The 23,259-nt window shown below is 43.4% G+C and overlaps 1 protein-coding gene across 1 annotated transcript in view; it reads right to left on the bottom strand.

Moving 5' to 3' along the window:
• The window catches only part of LOC308192934 (apolipoprotein(a)-like), a 66,286-nt gene that overhangs the window by 20,720 nt on the left and 22,307 nt on the right, over positions 1–23,259 (bottom strand). The window contains exons 19-22 of the mRNA XM_080587007.1: positions 22,668–22,817; positions 6,059–6,137; positions 5,096–5,173; positions 2,197–2,332 (exon numbers count right to left, since the gene is read on the bottom strand). Of these exons, the coding sequence (XP_080443133.1) occupies positions 2,197–2,332; positions 5,096–5,173; positions 6,059–6,137; positions 22,668–22,817 (443 nt within the window). The remainder of the gene's footprint in view (positions 1–2,196; positions 2,333–5,095; positions 5,174–6,058; positions 6,138–22,667; positions 22,818–23,259) is intronic.

Genomic DNA, 23,259 nt, shown 5'->3' with positions numbered 1-23,259 from the left:
ATGCCTAGGGTAAAACAAAACAAAACAAAAAATCCCACTGACATTTATAATGTACCAGAAATGCCAGAGAATATGTCAAAGAGGATACATGCACAAAGGACCTTGACCTTGTTTCAAAAATATTAGCGTTCATTCAAGAAGCAGAATATTCTACAGTATTCAGCAGTTACCAAGGAACAGGTGAAACACAACAAACCAACACCAAACCAACACTTGTGATAAATGTTTTAAGTCATCATTACTTGCAGCAATGTAAGCACTTTGGAAAACACAGCTATTTGTTCAGTAAGTGTCAAGGCTGTTAAGTCTGCAAAACTAGAGGGGATGGTGTAACCTTTACAACTGTATCTAAGAAAAACTCCTGGGAGGCTAAGTAATTTCTATTGTTGACTTTTCTGAACCAATGAAGAGCAATAGAAACATGGCATTAAGCAGGCAGGTCTACACTAGGCAATTAAACAATGACAAAACTGCTCTGTAGCCCTGAGATCAACTGGCAGGGTCCAGGTGTGCCTGTACTTCTCAGTTCGCACAGCCTCTTCCCAGAGGAGTGAGATCACATCTGAACTTCCTGCTGAGTCCATGAGTTCTCTGAGAAGTACTGGTTGTTCTAGGTCAAAACTGAACTCAGTTCTTCCCCTTGATCCAAGCCGAGCTCTCAGTAATGCTAAATTTACATTAGGGTTGTAGTTTACAAGCATGGTCCAACACTCAGCAAAGGCAGAAGTACAAGACTGAAGTATTGGCCTGCATTCGTCTGTCTGAAGCACTGAGATGACTGTGCTGGCCTGGTCTTAAAGTTCTGCTTAACATTTACCTTTCTTATCCCAGACACTTCCCTGCCAGATAGCCCCTGTTCTCTGCTGATCTTAAGAAATCTCAATTAATCAGGGAGGCAAGGACAAAACACCCTAAAGTCATTCTACTGTCAGGTGACGGACATGAGGTAGAGGCTAAGGACCTGAGGTAGAAGCTAAGGAATGATATTGAGCCCAAAAGGGAGCAATAATTCCTTACAAATTGTAAATATATAATCTTAACATAGACTCCCATTCTCCCTGCCTTCATTCCTACCTGCCTGAGCTAAGTACTACTGGAGATTTGCCTTCTCTGTGTGGTTTTCAGAGAGGGGAGTCAGATCAAAGGGAGTAAGTGAAACTTTATGCTGTCAGCAAACCTCTGTCATCCTTTAGGGTTATTACATCTCTTTAGAATAAGCATAATTTTCCCTTTTGCTGTCAGGTCCTCACCTTTTTCAGATTTAAAACACAAAGTTATAAAACACATGAAGCAGTCAGCACCAGGATATCCCTGAATGATAAAAACCTGAAAAAGAACCAAGTGCTGGAAAGAGCGCTGCAGACAGTCAATATTCTGAGTTCAAAAAGATATCCTGCAGAACTGGCAGATCAAGGACTCATGATGATTAGAAGAGAAAACCTCCCTGCCTCACATGGGAGGACAGCCTCCCACCGCAGTCATGGTTCTCTCTCCTCAGTACTCCAGTTGCCAGCTGAGATAAAATGAATGGGCTCCTGAGGCTTAGGTGTGGAAGGCTCAGAAGCCTTAGGCTCAAAGCAAGAGGCTCTGCTAAGACAGGACCCTGGGCAAAAGCTGGTGGTATAGACTGGTTAACATCTTTCATCCTTCCTAATCCCCTGGGCCTTGTTAAATGCAAATACAGAGAGAGTGCTTGGCCAGAAAAATGACTTAGGTTTAGATGCCTGTCTCCTTCTCACAGTAAATAGAAGTTACCCAAGTCCAAATTCTAGTAAAATTCAGAATAATGGACGTGTCTTCAGGATAATATGTAAGGCAATGAACATGAGCAATGTGATTATTGCTGCCATAGATTCCCAAGCAATTATTTATGATTCTATTGCAAAAGGAATGTAAGAGTCCTAATGAAACCATGTCAAGCTGGTTTTCAGAGTGTGAAGCTATACATCAAGAGAGAATAATATTTTCCAATAAAAATCTGACATAATTTTCTTAATTGTTCTGTTTGTCTTTATCCATGTCTCTCAGGCATTGACTTTCTATACACCTTCCGGTTTTCCAACAAACCTCAGAAGAACATACTCCTAGGATATTCCTCTAAAGTTCAGTCAATAAATAAAGTAGACTACTCCATCATCTGTGCATGTGCATGTTTCCACCATCTGAAACATGTATATAGGAACCAGTAGAAATTACCTGCAAGTGAATTTAGTTTCAGTTTCACACTGCTCCGCACATTCTTCTTTAGTATTTGTCTTATAAATTTGCTTCTTTGGGTTAAGCAGCCAAGCTCCCTCTGTTCTCACATAGCTGTCTAGTATGCTTCCTTGCACTAAAAGGAAAAAGAGAAAAAGAGGTAAGAATGTGAATGCAGAAATGATAATTTCAAACCTCCATGTTAAATTCTTTGTCACCTTGGTGAGCAACATCGTCATTTAGTTACAGTGATAAATCAGTTAATGATGATATTAACAGATTAATTAATTAAAAAAGGCTTTTCTTGCCTGGTATGGTAAAGGGTGGTGTCACTAAAAACCCAGTGGAAAACAAGACAGAGATGTGGCTTGAACAGTGCTTTGTGTCATTCTGAAAGTCATTGCAAGTAACACAAACCTAATGTATAAAGTGAACAGAACAAAGAAAAACGACAGAAGGAAAGTAGTGTGTTTTCAGAGACATAAAGAATATATTGGTTGTCCATACTTTGGAGAAAGTGTAGAAGTGGGACTCAGGAAGGATATGAAAGTGTTGCCTATTGCTGATCTCCACCCATATAGGACCATTTCAGTTTTATCAGTCACACCATAGTTATCTTTGTTTAAATTCTCTTGCAAGAAATGAGCCATCATTTTGGGGTTATCACTGTAGTCATGTTCAGTTTATCATTTTTTTTTTAATAAGTCTGTATTTGATCTTACCTAATTATTAAGGTAGCAGATGTTGCCCTCTATTGCAATGAAAGAACACAGGACAATAAACCAGTAAATAAATTAATCTTACAGCTTCTGAGCTACAGCTGCATGATCCATATATGTGACACTAAAAGGTAGTCTTGTGTGAACCAATGAACACCAAAAATGCTCAGATAAAATCCTCTTGTAAAGGAGTTTGCCATTTAGTGCTTCTGTTGTTGTTGTTGTTGTTGTTGTTTGTTTGTTTGTTTGTTTTTCCTATTGCAGCTATGCAATTTCTGAATGCTTTGCTATAGTTGACCAGACTATGACTTTCATGACTCACAGCTGCAGGGTCATGGAGTTGCAGGAGTCTTGTGATTTTTTTACAGTTTCTTTATTGGATGAGCATATACTTCTACTGACAAACATTTGGCTCTGGCAGTTATCCATTCTGCATGGTTTCAACTCCAAACAGGCATTTGGCCCATGGTCTTTGCAGCACACCCCAGGCCTGCTCTGTGCACTGTTCTGTGTTCTGATTTACACAGTTGCAGAATAAAAGGCATACAGGCTATGAATCATACCCTGGCTTCCCCCTCATGAGTGACAGACATGCTAAAGAAGAGGAACTTCTTTCTTCATCATCTTCTAATCCTTTTCCTTCTGAGCCACTGCCCAATGGCAGCAGGATGGAGAGAAGGCAGCATCCTCCCACTCAGACCTATAGACTCTGATCAAGGGACTTTACAGGACTATTTAATTATGTCTTTGATACTGAAGGAGTTTCTTTCAGGCAACTACTTCATCCTTCCCTAAGAAATGCTCTTCTGTAGTGTGAAACAGGGCAGCATGACTCCTGGTACAGTTAAATTCCTTCAACTGAGTGCCTGCAGTTGAGTATCGCTCTTTCTGATAAATTTGCATCTACAATGTAGAGTTGATAACATGGACATAAGAGCTAGACTATACTTCCTCTCACACCACTGCAAGTCCAGAGAGGTTACTAGATGTTTTTTTCTCTGAGTATACTATGGGACAGAGTGGCCCTAAGGGGTGACAGTTTAACAGTGTGCATGAAAGAAAAGCATAGTTAAAAATAAAATGAAGATAAAGTGGAAAAGGATACAATAAAAATTCATGTGACAGGCACAGGACCCACAGATTCCACTAGGTATTTCAAAACAAAAATGATATTTAGATGAAGTCAATTGTGAATGAAAACATTAAACTGGGTTAAAAAAATAAAATGTCACAGCGGTGCTGTAATGCTCTCCACAACGTCAAGAGATTCAAGTGAAGAACTGAAGAATTCCCTGTATGGTGTAGCCTCCTTGCAACCTTAATTCTGTTCTGTTTTGACACTTTGACGTAACATTATCATAATAATTACAGCATTTAATTTTTTTAAAATATTGATTGGGTCATAACTTGTTAGGAAGGGCATAACACTTTAAGAAAACAATGAAACTACATGCAACTACAATAAAAACACAATACATTTTCTTGCTACCGCTTTCCCAAAGTCTATGGATTTTTTCAGTGTAAGAAAGATGTATTACTGCATTTTTCAGAAATGCAAATGTTTATAGCTATTCAATGAAAGACTTGCAAGCAGAAATAGAGTATTGTAGACAAAAGTAAAAACCCTATATTTTCCACCTCCTTATATAATTCTTACTTATTTGAGAAGCGTATTTGATTTGAATTAGGGTGTTTTTGAAAAACGCAGTTTAGAAACTAGAATTTAAAAATGATTGTTCTTGACATTAAACAGTATCTAGAATTTGTTATGCTGGGACTTGCCTCTAATATTTCTAGTTGCTAAAATCTATTCATACACTTTTCTAACTGTGACCCCTTTTATATTTTCCAATTACACATGAAAAACACATGTCCTTGTAGAAGGCTACTTGCCAAAGGTGCCACCATTTCTGGCCATTTGGCATGTTGGCAAATGCTTGCCATTTGTTCCCATGCATACACCAAGGTTGTTGCTCTTCTCGTGCCTCTCACAAACACAACAGAGCAACCACAGCTCTCACTTCGTTCAACAGCAATTCTTGCCGGCCAGCAAGCCCCAAACCCACCATCATCCAGGTAAGTGGTGACACATGGATTTGGGGACCCGTCTCCACAACATGGAGCTTGCAAGCATTTGGCCCCCATCTCACTCACACAAGTGGAAGGCAAAGGACTCTTACCTGAGCTGAGCACAAAAAGAAAGAGCAAGGCAGCTTTGCTAATTCCCATTTTGGCCCAGCTGGAAGGTGCTGGAAGTTGTGTGTGTCAGTGCACAAAGTTTTATTGACTTGCACTGGAGTGAGGCGGCATCAAACAAACAAGGCAGGCAGATTAAGTTAATCATTCTCCCATGCTGTGACCCCCTTTGCCGTGGAGTGGACGTTCAAACAACCTTGAATTGGATATATTACCAAATCAGGCTCAGACATTTGTATTATTGGATGCTGGGAAATGTGAAGGCACTTTCTTGTTTTGTGAGACATGTTTTTGTTCTCAAATTGTTTGGTCTCACTTTGCTAGAGAATAGTCAAGAACAATGTTGCTGGGAAGCATGGGGAATTGTTTGTTCAGGCAGAACTTGTTTTTTTCTTAACACTAGAGTCCCAGTGGTAATTTTAGCCATGCACACTTATACTGGTTTGTAAGGACCAACTTCAATTTAATCTCAGGGTAAGCACTCAGGGTAATCTCAGGGTATTATCAGATTGAGACAATATTAACACTTGAAAGATGGTTTAATATAACTTTTATTCTTTTTTTTTCTTTTTAATCAAATAATTCAAATAAGATTTTTTATTTTTATTTTTTTGGTGTTTTTTTTTTTTTTATGAGTAAGACTTAGAGGTCATTTTGGTTCAATGCCTAGCATGTCATAACTTTATGTTTAAGACCCATAGATAGCTATTTAGTGTTCTTCCTTTCCAGACATTTAACCTCATATTGTATGCATAAACTCATCCAGTGAGGGTGTCAGACTTTGCTCATTATTATACTGATTTCAACATCAGCTCTTCTCTGCATTTCCAAGTGGCCTTTGCCTTGGAAAAGTTACCTTGCAGAACTGTTTAATGGCTTCTCTTGCATGTTAGGTCACTGGTGGAGCTTCAAAACAATTTGTGTTATCAAATATGCTAGTGACTCACCTGAGGCAGGATGGGATGCTGGATGAGGAAAACAGGCTTGAATGTGCACCCCTGGGTCAAGAAATTCAGACTTTTGCAACTGAAGGCAAAAAAGTTCATAGAATCATGCGCTGTATCTAAAAAATAGTGAGTCTATCCATGACCTTTTTGCACCTACTTTAAGTCTAAACCACATTGTAGTGAGAGTCTGGGATAAGGTTAGGGATGAAGGAGTAAATGTGTATGAGATCAAACTGTAGTGTGGGTACCAGATTAGCTGCTATTTTACAAATGGGTACCAGATTAGCTGCTATTTCACACGTTCTACGAAAAATCCAGAGCTGGTCCTGCTTGTAGTTTTGCGTAGGGTGCTGTAATACCGTGTTATCTATTTTTCTATGTTTGATGTTATTTTAATGTGACTTGTGAAATACAGCAAAGCATGGGCCATCAGTAGAATCTTGGGAGACCAGCAGGGAACCAAAGCAGATGGGCCCAAGAGAAGAGGTGATGGGAGCTGAATTTAGCTGAGGAAAACTCTTGAAGAGAGATAGAGAGGAATTAGATGCTTTGTGATTATGTGGGATTGGGGTTACCAGTTTTAGGAACAATTAACCATTGGGAAAGAAGGATGAAATGAAGGAGCAGATCACAGAGTAAGCTTTGGTGGCAAATAGGCTTTGGAGAGCTACTGAAGGCTCATTTAGTCCCACATTATATTCACAATCTTAACCCCATTTTCCATTCTCACTCCAGATCCTGGTTTCCTCTCACCCATTCCATACCCCTGGTGCCCCAGCCACCACCTTGGCCCAGCCCAGCCAGTGTGTGCTCACCTATCCTCATGTCTTGTTAGCTTGCCTATGACCTTCCTGAAGTTGCACTGCCACACACAGAGGGGGCAGCTGGCACCTTTGGTGGACACAGTGCTGCCCCACAGCCTTGGTGCAGTCTGGTTTGGCCACTTGGAGCTGCTGCATGGGCACAATGCCTTGGTGGGACATGGCTGCTCTGTGGCTGCACTTTTCTCCTTCCTCCTCAGAATAGCCCTGCCCTCCCCAGTGCCTCTGCCATCTTCCCCACTCCTCTGCATTCTCCATTTCCAGAGGTATTCTCTGGGTTGCCACATTACGGTGCCCATCTGGTGGTTAAGGTGTAAGAATAGAGCTATATATTCGGCTTAGATGCGGCTGTTTCTCCTGTGCACACTGGAGTTGATTCCCACCTTTCTGGCCCTCCCAGCAGGGCCTTGGGGCCATCCTCAGTTCCCATTTTTCTGCCAGGGACTGATTCAGTGTCAGGTTGTTCAGCTGCCTCTGTGCGCAGGCAGAGTTTGGAGAGGCTGGGAATAGGGAGTTGCAAGTGCCCGTGGGATGAGTGCTGTGCCTGACACACCATCTTATATCATCTGGGCCTGACTTGAGGCTGCAGGTGGAGGACAACCCCTCCAAGTATCCATCTTGGCTGGCCCTCAAGACCAAGTGTTGCAGGCCTGGCTCTGGTCTGCCCTTTGCTGGTGGTGAGACTGATGGTCTCACGCGCAAGCTGTTTATACTGTCCATGGCTCAGTTTGATTGAGTTACAAACAAACAAACAACAACAACAACAATTTATTTGGGAGAAGGGGGAGGATTTGAAAATCTTTTAAACTGAGTTTGTAAAATATTGATAAACATAATGTGTTAGGAATTTTAGTCAGAAAAGCTTTTCCTAAAAGTTTTCAAAACCAAAAGAACTACTTGTTGTAGTCAAAGATGTGTTGCCACATCACTCCATCCAGGAGTCCGTATGTTTGGGAACATTTTCAGGCACCATGCAAGCAAGCACTCTTTTGTAAACCTTCTTCATGTTAAAGGCCCACATATTGTCTTACGGGTTTGTAGCAGTTTCCTTTTTTAGGCTTGGGAGTAGCTCTTGTCTCAATTTCATTGCATTAAACCTGGTTAAAATGTGTCTACTTTGGTGCAGCTGAGAAAAGAAAATCTGGATTCCCATTTCTTTCAAGGATGATAATCCAGATTTGGAGAAAGATAATCTCTCTCTATGTTAATGGATTTGGTACTGGAAAACTGGATATGGGAGAATTGTCAGAAATCTGTTTTGGTATAATAATGCTTATTCTGTAAGTTCTCAATGTGAAAATGTCAAAATGCAAGAAGTGTTTCATCAGCCAGGCTGATGATCCTCACTGCTGTCTTGTGACAAGGAAGTGACGTCTCATGGCATCATGTTTAAAATGAGCTGTTTTAAACTGTTGAGTTATCTGTCTACTTGTCTTTCCTCCTTTCCTCTTTTCTGTCATAAGTTCCATATATTGTCTTAATCTTTCCCCAGTTTTGATCCTGTAGTGTTTGTTCTCGTTTATTTGACCACTGTGAGGCCTACCATAGGTGGAAGTTTATCAGATCTTATTTCAGAGTCAGGGTACTTTAGTTAGCACAGTGGTTAAAATATAAACAACAGTAGAAGGCTTTTTAAATAGAAGTTGACCCTTGAAATTGGGTTTACTGTAAGCTCAGAAAAATCCCCTGCAAAAGAAATTGCAAACAGCGTCAGAACACGGGTCACAGCTTATTAAATAAAATCATATAGGCATAATTTACCTATATTTCAGAATCAGAAAAAGACAAAAAACAGCCACTCAAATATCCGTTACTTGCTAATAGGAGAAAGGACCAAAGGGAAGATTTGGTTGTTTGGAGGGAAAAATATGAAAAGGCAGCTCTCAGGAAGGACACAGCTTTAAGACTGGGATGAGTGTTTAGTTTTAAAGGAGCTCATACAAGAGCTCCAAAGGGTAATACTATGGTATAGATTCATGAAGAGTTTGGGAAATAAAGAAGATATGTTTACTTTCTTTTGAAAGACAAGCAGAACAAGTGACAAAAATCACTTGCCCTGAGTCACAGAGCCAAAGCGTACTTTGGGCAGCAAACTCAGAAGATACCAAGTAGGAGGGCAAAATCATTCTCCATTTCCGAGACAGAGCACTTGGGAGAATCCATAGCTAGCTTAAAGAGTGGCATACAGCAGAGAGACCCAGTGGGCAGCTTTGAGTCCAGCCCGAGTGTCCCAGCATGTGATGCCCACCAGTAGCACTGCTTTGGTGATCTGCTGTAGCCTCCTGCACATTTCTGCGAGTGGGAGCACGTCTGCCTGCAACCTTCTTTTTTTTTTTAATTTATTTGTTATTTTACAAGAATACTATGCTGCCTTCAAGTGCTAGTCACTCCATAAGGTAGGGATGCACAACAGAAACGGAGAAGCATCCTATAATAGGGCCTGAAATTCAACTTGCATGCCTATATTTATTTTTAATTCTGTTTTCTTCTTGGAAAAGTCTATGAAGAAGAGAGTAACTGTTTGCACTTGGGCTCCTCAAAGACTAGTGCCCGGAGGGTCATGGCAACACTGTTTGGGGTTTAGCTGGCAAGTATTTCCTGTCTCTGCTGCCCCAAATCACAGGACCCAGCTGTGACTGCTGTTCTGGAGCTTGTGTGGAGGTAGGGTTGTTGAACTCTTATCAGTCCTTCCTCTCGCACATAACAGCAATGCTTAAGCCTTTGACCACTCTGTTCAAAATGTTTGCTGTTTCTGGTATTCCTTGGATGAGGGGTAGGGCTGTTTGAAAGTGGAATGTGGAAGAGAAAACGAAGGGGAGGAAAAAGAAAAAAAGCATAACCACTCTTCCAATTCCGGAAAGAAAAGCAGAAGAGAGAATATGTGGGAAAAAATTGGTAATGTGGTCAAGAAAGAGATTTTGCATTTCCCCAACAATTGCAAAATGCTTTCCAAGACCCAAGCAAATGTCTGCTATTTGTAAAGTGCTGTTTTGGTATTTCTCTACTCACACAACAATATTGAGTTGCTACGTTACACAATTATCCCTGTAGCAGTATATTTTTAACAATGATTTCAGCATCTGAGTACTAATGATGAAATCAGCTGTCTAGAAATGTCTGAACACTGAAACAGAATGAATGTTTGTAACTCCTTGCTTTTATGACAGTCTCAGAAATGAGGAATAAGCCACCTCCATTTTTCATGCAATATATACATATACTGAAATTGTCAGTGTGGTTTCTACTTGTCACTTACATGTAGGTTTATTTCCATGCTTGTTCTTGACTCGTTAACTTGCATAAAGGAAGGATGTTCTCACTGGTTTAATCTAATTGAAATTAAGTGCTAACGGGTGTTGTGGTTTAACCCGGCTGGCAGCTAAACACCACACAGCCGTTCGCTCACCCTCCCCTCTCCCTCTCTGGGATGGGGGGAGAGAAACGGGAAAGTGAAGCCTGTGAGTTGAGATAAAGACAGTTTATTAAGACAGGAAAATAATAATAACAATAATAATAATAATAGTGATAATGGTAATAGTATTAACAATAATAATGTGTAAGAAAACAAGTGATGCACAATGCAATTGCTCACCACCCGCTGACCGATGCCCAGCCTATTCCCGAGCAGCCGGCCCCCCCACCCCGGCCAGCCACCCCTATATATTGTTTAGCATGACGTCAGATGGTATGGAATACCCCTTTGGCCAGTTTGGGTCAGCTGTCCTGGGTCTGTCCCCTCCCAGCTCCTGCTGCACCCCCAGCCTGCTCGCTGGCAGGACAGAGCAAGAAGCCGAAAAGTCCTTGGCCTGGTGTAAACACTGCTCTGCAACAATTAAAACATCAGCATGTTATCAGCGCTCTTCTCATCCTAATCCAAAACATAGCACCCTACCAGCTACTATAAGCTACTTAACTCTGTCCTAACTGGAACCAGGACAGATATCCACCCCTTATTCCATACCATTTATGTCATGCTCAGGTTACACTCTGTCCAATACATTCTAATTAATCACCATTTTCATCTATGATATATAGCAATCATGGTAGTGATGACATACATTATTATATAATAATTAACATACTACAATTCAACTCATGGGCTATTCTCACCCAGTATCAAATCCCCTTGAGGTACACACCGGACCTCCCCATTCTTTTGCATTACCCACCAAGTGCATCCAGGTCCCTGAGCAAAAGCAATTCCACGAATGGGTTTGCCTTTTCCTGAGGCAGGAGTAGCCCAGACTGTTTTACCCAGCATGTTTCTTACGTGCACTACAGGAACTTTATCCCCTTCTACAGTGCGTAACAGGTTTGATTGGGCAGGTCCAGCTCGGTTGGCAGATCCCCTGGTATTGACTAACCAGGTGGCCTTTGCCAAATGTGTATCCCAATTTTTGAATGTCCCAGCACCCATTGCTTTCAGTGTAGTCTTCAACAGTCCATTGTATCGTTCAACTTTTCCAGAGGCTGGTGCATGATAGGGGATGTGATACACCCACTCAATACCATGTTCTTTGGCCCAAGTGTCTATAAGGTTGTTTCGGAAATGAGTCCCGTTGTCTGACTCAATTCTCTCTGGGGTGCCATGTCGCCATAAGACTTGCTTTTCAAGGCCCAGGATAGTGTTCCGGGCGGTGGCATGGGGCACAGGATATGTTCCCAGCCATCCGGTGGTTGCTTCCACCATTGTAAGTACGTGGCGCTTGCCGTTGCGGGTTTGAGGGAGTGTGATGTAATCAATCTGCCAGGCCTCTCCATATTTATATTTCAGCCATCGTCCTCCATACCAAAGAGGTTTTGACCGTTTGGCTTGCTTGATTGCAGCACATGTTTCACAGTCATGAATAACCTGTGCTATAGTGTCCATGGTCAGGTCCACCCCTCGATCACGAGCCCATCTGTAGGTTGCATCTCTACCTTGATGGCCTGAGGTGTCATGGGCCCATCGGGCTATAAATAATTCACCTTTATGTTGCCAGTCCAGGTCCACCTGAGCCACTTCAATCTTAGCAGCCTGATCCACCTGCTGGTTGTTTTGGTGTTCTTCAGTAGCCCGATTCTTGGGCACATGAGCATCTACATGGCGTACCTTTACAACCAGGTTCTCTACCCGGGCAGCAATATCTTGCCACAATGCCGCAGCCCAGATGGGCTTGCCCCTGCGCTGCCAGTTGTTCTGCTTCCATTGCTGTAACCACCCCCACAGGGCATTTGCTACCATCCATGAATCAGTATAGAGATAGAGAACTGGCCACTTTTCTCGTTCAGCAATATCTAAAGCCAGCTGAATGGCTTTTACTTCTGCAAACTGACTCGATTCACCTTCTCCCTCAGCAGCTTCTGCAACTCGTCGTGTAGGACTCCATACAGCAGCTTTCCATCTCCGATGCTTTCCCACAATACGACAGGACCCGTCAGTGAACAAGGCATATTTCTTCTCATTTTCCGGTAGCTTGTTGTACAGGGGGGCTTCTTCAGCACGAACCACCTCCTCCTCTGGTGATATCCCAAAGTATTTGCCTTCTGGCCAGTCCATAATCACCTCCAAGATTCCTGGGCGACTGGGGTTTCCTATTCGAGCCCGCTGAGTAATCAGTGCAACCCACTTGCTCCATGTAGCATCAGTTGCATGATGCGTAGAGGGGACCCTTCCTTTGAACATCCAGCCTAGTACCGGCAGTCGGGGTGCCAGGAGGAGCTGCGCTTCAGTACCGACCACTTCCGAAGCAGATCGAACTCCTTCATATGCTGCCAATATCTCCTTTTCAGTTGGAGTATAGCGGGCTTCAGATCCTCTGTATCCCCGACTCCAAAACCCCAGGGGTCGACCTCGAGTTTCCCCAGGTTCTTTCTGCCAGAGGCTCCAGGTGGGACCATTCTCTCCGGCTGCGGTGTAGAGCACATTCTTTACATCTGGTCCTGTTCGGACTGGCCCGAGGGCTACTGCATGAACTATTTCCTGCTTAATTTGTTCAAAGGCTTGTCGTTGCTCAGGGCCCCATTCAAAAGCATTCTTCTTACGGGTTACTTGGTAGAGCGGGTTTACAATCAGACTGTAATTTGGAATATGCATTCTCCAAAACCCCACGACACCTAGGAAAGTTTGTGTTTCTTTTTTGCTAGTTGGTGGAGACATAGCTGTTATTTTGTTGATCACATCCATTGGGATTTGACGGCGTCCATCTTGCCATTTTATTCCTAAAAACTGGATCTCTCGTGCAGGTCCTTTAACTTTATTCTGTTTTATGGCAAAACCGGCCTTCAGAAGGATTTGGACTATTTTCTTCCCTTTCTCGAAAACTTCTTCTGCAGTGTCACCCCACACAATGATGTCATCGATGTACTGCAGGTGTTCAGGAGCTTCCCCCTGCTCCAGCGCAGACTGGATCAGTCCATGGCAAATGGTAGGGCTGTGTTTCCACCCCTGGGGCAGCCGATTCCAAGTATATTGGACTCCCCTCCAAGTGAAAGCAAACTGTGGCCTGCACTGTGCTGCTAGAGGGATGGAGAAAAATGCATTAGCGATATCAATTGTGGCATACCACTTGGCTGCCTTTGATTCCAGTTCATACTGGAGTTCTAGCATGTCCGGCACTGCAGCACTCAGTGGTGGCGTGACTTCGTTCAGGCCACGATAGTCCACTGTTAGTCTCCACTCACCATTAGACTTTCGCACTGGCCATATGGGACTATTAAAAGGTGAATGAGTCTTGCTGATCACTCCTTGGCTCTCCAGTTGACGAATTAGCTTATGGATGGGACTCAGGGAGTCTCGGTTGGTGCGATATTGCCGCCGGTGCACAGTTGTGGTAGCGATCGGCACTTGCTGTTCTTCAACCCTCAGCAACCCCACAACAGAAGGGTCCTCTGAGAGACCAGGCAAGGTAGACAACTGTTTAATGTCCTCTGTCTCCAAAGCAGCTATGCCAAAAGCCCAGCGGAACCCTTTTGGGTCCTTGAAATATCCTCTTCTAAGATAGTCTATGCCAAGGATGCACGGAGCATCTGGGCCAGTCACAATACGGTGCTTTTGCCACTCATTACCGGTTAGACTCACTTCAGCCTCCAATACAGTTAACTGCTGGGATCCCCCCGTCACACCATAAATACAGATGGGCTCTGGCCCTTTATAGCTTGATGGCATTAGAGTACATTGTGCACCGGTGTCTACCAAAGCCTTATACTTCTGTGCGTCTGACGTGCCAGGCCATCGAATCCACACAGTCCAATAAACTCGATTGTCCCTTTCCTCCCCCTGGCTGGAGGCAGGGCCCCTCTAGTCCTGGTCAGAATCTTCATTTCTGTGTTTAAAGGACTGCCTGCTGGAAGTTGGAGCAGCAAACCTTTCAGAGAACTCCTTTTTCCCAATTGTTTTCCTTTGCAATTCACGTACCCGTGCCTCTAGGGTCGCAGTAGATTTTCCATCCCATTTTCTCATGTCCTCTCCATGGTCACGTAGGTAAAACCACAGGGTGGCGCGGTGTGTGTGCCCACCATATTGTCTTCCTTGCATAGATGAACGTTTACCCCTAATAGCTGAGACACTGGTTTGTACAGGTGGGGAGGAAAATAAACTCTCTTTAAGTTGGTGGATCTCTTCAGAAAGTTTCTCCAAGGTATTCTCTTTTAGCTGGTGGACACTAGTTCGTTCAGGTGAAGGGGAAGATAATCTTTCTTCAAGTTGGTGGATCTTTTCAGAAAGTTTCTCCAAAGCATTCTCTTTTAGCTGGTGGACACTGGTTCGTTCAGGTGAAGGGGAAGATAATCTTTCTTCAAGTTGGTGGATCTTTTCAGAAAGTTTCTCCAAAGCATTCTCTTTTAGCTGGTGGACACTGGTTCGTTCAGGTGAAGGGGAAGATAATCTTTCTTCAAGTTGGTGGATCTTTTCAGAAAGTTTCTCCAAAGCATTCTCTTTTAGCTGGTGGACACTGGTTCGTTCAGGTGAAGGGGAAGATAATCTTTCTTCAAGTTGGTGGATCTTTTCAGAAAGTTTCTCCAAAGCATTCTCTTTTAGCTGGTGGACACTGGTTCGTTCAGGTGGAGGGGAAGATAAATTCTCTTTAAGTTGGTGGACCTCTTCAGAGAGTTTCTCCACAGCTGAGACACAGGCCTTTAGGGAAGAGGAGAGATTTCCTTCGTACTGCCGGAGTATTTTAGTCACTTCATTCACTGTGGGATTCTCCTCCGTTTTCCAGGCTAGTATTGCCAATGAGTTGGCATATGATGATGGGGCACTCCGTACAAACTTCCGCCACATGGGTGGTGTACACTGGACTGCATCTGGATCTGTGGATGTTTGTGCGTCATCTAGGTCCTTATAAATTACTTCCCGTACGGCCAATTCCCTCAGGTACTGAATTCCCTTCTCCATGGTGGTCCATTTGCTTGGTAAACATACAAGTTCTTCCTTGAAGAGATACCTTTCCTTCACAGCTGACAGGAGACGCCTCCAGAGGCTGCGAGATTGTGCTCCATCTCCAATTGCTTTGTCAATGCATGCGTCCCTAGCAAGGGATCCCAGCCGCCTGGCTTCCTTGCCCTCCAATTCCACATAATTGGCTCCCGTGTCCCAGCACCGGAGCAGCCAGGTGACAAGCTGCTCGCCTATACAGCGACCAAAATCTTTTCGCACATCTCGTAGCTCACGCTGGTATAGAGTCCGGGTAATTACTGTTGATTTTCCGACATCCTCATCCTCATCTTCAGTCTCCTGCACCTTTGATGGCTGGTATGGAGTCCGGGTAGTTACTGTTGATTTTTCGCCATCCTCATCCTCATCTTCAGTCTCCTGCCCCTTTGATGGCCCAGCCTCGTCTTCACTTCGCCCAGACTTAGCAGAAGACTGTCTGCGTTTTAAACGACCTGAGCCTCTATACCATTTTTTCACCTTGTCTACAGGGGCAACTTGCACTGCTACAGCTCGTTTCTCTGACCCAGCCACAGGGTCTGCCACAGGGGTTGGAATACCCTCTGCGGGGTCAACTTGCACTGCTACAGCTCGTTTCTCTGACCCAGACACAGGGTCTGCCACAGGGCTTGGAATACACTCTGCGGGGTCAACTTGCACTGCTACAGCTCGTTTCTCTGACCCAGACACAGGGTCTGCCACAGGGGTTGGGATACCCTCTGCGGGGTCAACTTGCACTGCTACAGCTCGTTTCTCTGACCCAGCCACAGGAGTGGGAGCAGCTGCACGAGCTGGGGCAGCTGCAGGAGCTGGGGCAGCTGCAGGAGCTGGAGCTGGAGCGGCTGCAGGAGCTGCAGCTGGAGTAGCTGCAGGAGCTGGAACTGGAGCGGCTGCAGGAGCTGCAGCTGGAGTAGCTGCAGGAGCTGGAACTGGAGCGGCTGCAGGAGCTGCAGCTGGAGTAGCTGCAGGAGCTGGAACTGGAGCGGCTGCAGGAGCTGCAGCTGGAGTAGCTGCAGGAGCTGGAACTGGAGCAGCTGCAGAAGCTGCAGCTGGAGTAGCTGCAGGAGCTGGAACTGGAGCGGCTGCAGGAGCTGGAGCTAGGTTGCTAATAACATCAATTGCAGCTCGATAGGCACAAGCCAGACCCCAGCACGCTACAGTGATTTGTGTCACTTTGGAACTGCCAGAGTCATGACACCTTTTTTTCAAGCATTCTGCCAGCTTTTTAGGATTTTGCAGTTGTTCAGGGGTGAATGTCCAAAACACTGGAGGTGACCACTGCTCTAGAAACCTGCCCATATCCTCCCACACTCCCTGCCACTCGCAACTATCCCGCCTCAAGACAGATCTCCGGATGAGATTCCTAAGTAGTTGTTTAACCCTCCACAAAATCTGAAGCGCATTCAGGAGACATAACAACAAGAGCAGGCTGGTCTGAGTATCCCAAGGATATTCAACATCTCGGAGAACCACCGTAACTAACTCGGGGGATAAGAGGGTGGTGGTGAAGGAGAAAGGGAGAGTGAACAGGTAGGGAAACATGTCTTCCCCTGTCCCCTTCACAGATTGGCTCCCTAACGAAAACAGGCAATAGGTGTAATTGCTAATAGTTTCCGAGATATGGGTTCCAAAGTATAGAGTCGACGTCAGTGCTGAGTACAAATACCAGGTTAAAGTCGTGACCAGATATTTCATCATTTCATAAGCCATTGTTACACCGCACAGTACCATAACAATCTTAAACCAGGGCCCGGAAAGGATAAACAGTGCAACAGGGAGCACATACAGAAAGTAACGCACCATAAAACTCAATTTGGAATACAGGTACAGCAGACTGGAGATTAAGGCAATCAACATCGTGACTAGCAACTATTAAGCAGGTCCAATACTTATACCAATTTTAGTTTAACACACTCTGGTCAGATTTGTCGATATCTCAACCCTTCGGGCCCCACGTTGGGCGCCAAAAAGACTGTTGTGGTTTAACCCGGCTGGCAGCTAAACACCACACAGCCGTTCGCTCACCCTCCCCCCTCCCTCTCTGGGATGGGGGGAGAGAAACGGGAAAGTGAAGCCTGTGAGTTGAGATAAAGACAGTTTATTAAGACAGGAAAATAATAATAACAATAATAATAATAATAGTGATAATGGTAATAGTATTAACAATAATAATGTGTAAGAAAACAAGTGATGCACAATGCAATTGCTCACCACCCGCTGACCGATGCCCAGCCTATTCCCGAGCAGCCGGCCCCCCCACCCCGGCCAGCCACCCCTATATATTGTTTAGCATGACGTCAGATGGTATGGAATACCCCTTTGGCCAGTTTGGGTCAGCTGTCCTGGGTCTGTCCCCTCCCAGCTCCTGCTGCACCCCCAGCCTGCTCGCTGGCAGGACAGAGCAAGAAGCCGAAAAGTCCTTGGCCTGGTGTAAACACTGCTCTGCAACAATTAAAACATCAGCATGTTATCAGCGCTCTTCTCATCCTAATCCAAAACATAGCACCCTACCAGCTACTATAAGCTACTTAACTCTGTCCTAACTGGAACCAGGACAACGGGTTATTAAATGATGTTATATTTCACTCAAGGTTTGTGTTGAGTGGGATCACTTCAACCCACTTGAGTCAAGGAGACTTTTACCAGTATTTCAGTGGAGTAAGAATATTGCCTGCAGAATTAACTATTTTGGCTAGAAAAATTAACATTTTATGTGTGTGTGTGTCTGTGCACATATGAGTATGAGCACGTGTGTTTATGTATGTGTGAATGTTTAAGAAAGAAATTGATTTTTGTCTGGGGTATTTGCACTGACACTTCTACATTCCTAGTCCAAGGTTGTGTTCCATGTGGTTTTCACAGATTCACAGAATTACTCAGATTGGTGGGGACCCTGGGTGCTCTCTAATCCAACCTACTTTTCAAAGGAAGGTCAACAATGGAATTAGATTAGATTTTATCCCAATAGCTAATTATTTAGTCCTTATTATTTAAGAAAATGAACATCATTCATTAGAGTCCTGTACTCTGTGTACCTGTGGAGGTCTGAAGTTATTTACAGAAGTCTGGAGGTTTAGGTTGGAAATGAGGAGACATTTCTTCTCAGAAAGAGCAGTCAGGCATTGGAATGGGTTGCCCAGGGAGGTGGTGGCATCACTGTCCCTGAGGGTGTTCAAGGAAAGGTTGGACCTGGTGCTTAGGGACATGGTTTAGTGGGTGACATTGGTGGTAGGGGATGGTTGGACCAGATGATCTTGGAGGTCTTATCCAACCTTAATGATTCTATGATTCTATGATCCATCAATTAATGCCTCAAATTAATATGGTGTTTGCTAAACCATCAATGCAGAGGTACCTTCCAGTGCTAACACTAGCAGTAACATCTGTGTTTGTAAGTATTTTATAAAAACATTTATGATGGCTCCAGCTTAATACATGTTATATAAAACTCTTTTATCCTTTGAGCACTACAAAAAGAAGACCAAAATATATATATATAAAAAAATCACAAAAAGATTCCATAATATGCATTTGCAGGAGGCAGCCCAGGAAATGTTTTTTTTTTATTTACACCTCCCCCCCCCCCCGACTTTCATGTGTAAAATTCTCAGCTAAGCTCAAGGAACTTTGCTTTAGAAATCATAGAAAAATTGCTGATCAGCTTTATCATTTCCTCCTACTATATTTTAATGTAAATTAAGTTTCTGAAATATATGCCATTAACATATGCAATGTGTCCAAAAGACTGTAGCATATTGTATTCTATTTTTGCCAGAGAAAGGGCAAAATTATAAGATTCATCACAAACAATGAGGTGGAAGGAGGATGAAAGTGGGGTGAAAACTTTAGTAGGTGATACTGTGAGCAACTGGAGTTATCTTCATACTTTTTTTTTTCAAAACTTGCTTTCAAAGTCTGCAACACCTTCCCTAGTTAGCAATTGTCCATTAGTCATAACATTTTGTATACAATAACTTCAAGAAAATATACTTCTAGCAGTCAGGAAGGTTCGAAGTGCTGCTGTTGTCTACAAGCTTAGGATACTGGAGAAAACAAGACCCCGTGGTACATTTACAGGTATGACATAGTAAACATACAGTGCAACAAAGCAGTCACAAGAAGCATGGATGAAATAAAAAAGGGTGGTACTTGTGTGCCACGGATGTACTGTGCCATCTGATGATAGTGCTGGTGTTATTATCAGTTCTAGGGTTCATGTTCCTAACTTCTGTGACAATGTATTGATCCTGTCTTAGTACTAATGTGTTGCACTGTAAATATAAAGTCATTTTCTCATCTGGAGAAAATAATGCAGGATTTCCAGACTGTATCCTCATAAAAGCTAATCAACAACAACGAAAAAACAAACAAAAAACCAACCAATCAAACATACAAACAAGAACAAAAAAGCAACCAGCACCTCAGAAAATTCGATGTATGCAGTTAGCAAGAATAAAAGACATCCAGAAAGGACTCAGCTGCAGAATGAAGATAAAGCATATCCAGAGAATATTGTAAAGTGAAGGCTAGGAAGAGGTTTCAGCCGCTGAAAGCATAGTGCAGAGATAGGATGGATTGCTAATGAATCTCATAGATTTCTGGGAAAGAAACCCAATTTCCAAATGTGATGAATAGTCACATGAAAACATCATATTTATTAGGGTGTTTAGGGAGAGCTACACCAACCCAAGTCACCCCAAATCTAACTAATTAGTATTGGGAGGTACTCCGATATGAGCTTCCGGGCAGAATGGCCTTTCTTAAACCTTGAAATCAAGGATAGACTTTGGTTTATATGAAACAACAGTAACATTTTGGTAACAAATAGACAGTGTTGTTGGGTTCCAAGTGGGGTATGCACAAGTCTGTTGTGCTGCAGTGATCTGCAAATTACTGTCAGACTGTCCAAAGCCTCTGCAAGCAATGCTATTGCTTAGGGAGGCAGACTACCAGCAGGCAGAGCTCAGCATATGCCAGCAATAGATATCAAATATTCAAAACTTCCAACAGGCAATACCTACAGGCACTGAGGGATGGCTTACAGGCACCAGGAGAAACAGGAACAATTTCTAGGTCTGGCTAGTTGTTATAGAGAATCTGTGCCAATGTTTTTTGAAGGAATAGCACTACTGGCAGAACTTACAAAAACACCAGTACATGGGGAATAGACAGCAAGTGCCAGATGGCAGGAAGCCTTTCGTGTGCTCAAGGAAGGACTGCACTCAACAGATTCTGAAAGCATCCGAGTTTACTGAGCGTATTTTGAACATATACCTCAAGAAATGTCTTAGGCTATATTCTCCTCTGGCTATATTACCAGAGGAGAACTAAGTAGGGAAACACTGAGAACTATACTTAAAAAGAAAACTTTTGCCACTTGAGAGTGTGTTATGTTGGTGACAGAGTAAAACAAACTCTTCCTGGGGGGCACACTTCAAGTATTGGTCCAACCATGTCTTGTAGGTTGTTAAGTTAGGTAAATGGTAATGACAGGCTGCAGAAGTGTTTGTAGCCTGAAGTATGTTATCCTGTAACAGCTTGTCACATGCTCAGTTGATCACAGAGAAGGAAAGTGAAAGAGACCCACCGCCATCTCCAGCTCCTCTTGGTCAGAACACAGAGGTTTGTGGCAGTGTGAGAAACTGCATGCTAGGGCCACATCCTCTAAAAAAGATGGCCTGTTCCTGTGGCCATGATGGGAGTACACAAACACAGGCAGACTGGATGGAAGGAGAGCAGGAGCTGGGAGAGGGAGACAATATTCAGAATCTGGAAGGAATCCAAGAAGATATTGTCAAGAAAGACTGTGTTAGAGAACAGTTACTCAAACAGTATCACAATGACCAATGGAAATTGCTGAGTTGGTCTTAATAGAAACCATGAGGAATTGATAGAAAACATCAAGGAGTGAGTAGAGAATTTGCAAATGTTTGCTTTTTTTTTTTTTTTACTTTTTTTTTTAATCCCATAATGAAAAAAAGCCTCATCTCCAAAGAGTTCTTTAGAGCAATAATAAAGTACCTAAGTACTGAATATAGACTTGTAGTATACTTCAAATCAGACACACAATGGAAAGACTAAAACATATAGAAATACGTGTTCAGATTACAGATCCACCAACAGGTGTACACTTCTGCTATTAGGATAGTACATATTCTGCTTGGAAATGGCGTGTTTTAAACTGATACACAGAAAATTGGAACAACGTATGCAAATGCTGAAACTAGCTTCAGTAACTGACTTGGAGTCAATGGGACAGGTGGGTTTCTGTTGCTCCTGGAACACGTCTCAGCGATTTCCTTTGGTCGCTGCTTGAAGAGACATTTTCTAACCCAGGCTTTCTTGACAGCTTTGATAGCAGTCTTCTTCCATAGCTCTGAGTGGCAACCAGGCCACGTCTCTTGGCTCTGGGAGGCTTGACTAACCTGGTGGTTCCCTTGCTTTCTTCACCTGCCTGCTGCAGAGCACACAGGAGCACGGGCTGCCAAGCCTAATGAGTCAAGCAGCAGTGCCCTGGTGCACAGCGTCCCTTGCCCAGCTTCCCTGCCCTCTGAGACATCCTTGCCTCTTCTGGAAATAAACTGAGAAAGAACAGTTAATTTTAATTCCCAAAGTCAATGTCAGGGATGAACAGTTGGTGTTGCAAGTGAAAACAGGGTTTCTGTGCAAGTGCCACACAAACATGTTAGATGCCATCCAGCTCACCACTTTGCCCACTGGAATAGATAGTCATTTTTTCCATACGCATGTAAACCCAGGAAATTTAGGTGATTACACTGCACAATTCAAAGCTCATCTAGGGTGGTGAGAATGGGGGTAATTAGCCCCAGGGAGAAGCAAAGCCACCAGCTCCTGGCAGCATGGTCACAGTGTAGTCTGTCCTGTCCTTACCCAAGGTGGTGTCTGGGTTTGGCTGTTACCTTCCCAGTCCTGGAGAAGCAGCAGAAAGGGGGACAGGTGACAGTGGTGGGTACAGGAACATGCTTGTTTAGGAGAAGGTTTCTTGCACTGGTTTTTAGGAAGACCTAGTGCCTAGAAATAGGCCAGTTGCTTGCATATACAAAGCAGAAAGGTGGGTGTCTGAACAGAAAGGAAGTCATTTGCATGAGCTGGAGCATTTCTCAGAGGAGAGGTTTGAAGCAGGAACCTGACAGCCACTGCCACATGCAACATGGCTGACTTACCCGTGCACAACACCGACATGCTGACAGACAGTAATAATTGGTCAACATAGCTATTGCTTTGTGATAACTACTTATTCTCAGCCAGTAACAATATTTATTTAAGATTCTTATGAATTATTTTGATTTTTAAACTACACTAGGATTGTCATTTCTGACACAGAAAAGCTAGCCTGCATCCAGATTCAGTGGGCAGCCATTACATTCTTGACCCAAGAAAGAAAGCTAGGAATTTGGACAAAACCAGTAGGCTTTGATGGCTGGCTACAGTCTAGTCCCCAAGAGGTGACTCCATATTGGACAAATCTGTCTTTATTTTGGCAGACCAGAGGTCCTCCAACTTCAGCCTAGGGACAAGAAGAGAGAATAAGGTAAGTCTTCTAGTGATGACACTAGACATGCAAACAAAACATTGGCAGGAATAACATTGTGGTAACTCTGAAGGCCTTAGAATATAGTTGAGGTGAGGGCTGTAGAGAAAGGGAGAGTGTTTTCTTCTACCTATTGTAACAAAAATTTGGGGGAAAAAAGTTTTTTTTTTTTCCAAGGACACAGGTCATGCCTTTGGTCTGAAGAAGAAAGACCCAAGTACCAGTCATGGATATAGGAATATCCCCAGATCTCTGTGAGGCCAATTACACAGCAAAAGGAAGTCTTTTAATTTTCCACATCCTCTGACCTAATTGTTTCCAGACAAAATTAATATAATCCTTATAATGCTATTTCTTAAAATCCAGGCATGGTAGGGTATGAATACCTTGTGCAGTAATTTATGTGCCTATCAGTGAA

Source organism: Anser brachyrhynchus (assembly GCF_964034855.1).
Source record: "Anser brachyrhynchus genome assembly, chromosome: 3".
In the NCBI taxonomy this organism is placed as follows: domain Eukaryota; kingdom Metazoa; phylum Chordata; class Aves; order Anseriformes; family Anatidae; genus Anser; species Anser brachyrhynchus.
The sequence above is the reverse complement of the archived record's forward strand: the minus strand, read 5'-3'. Positions and strand labels throughout refer to the sequence as shown.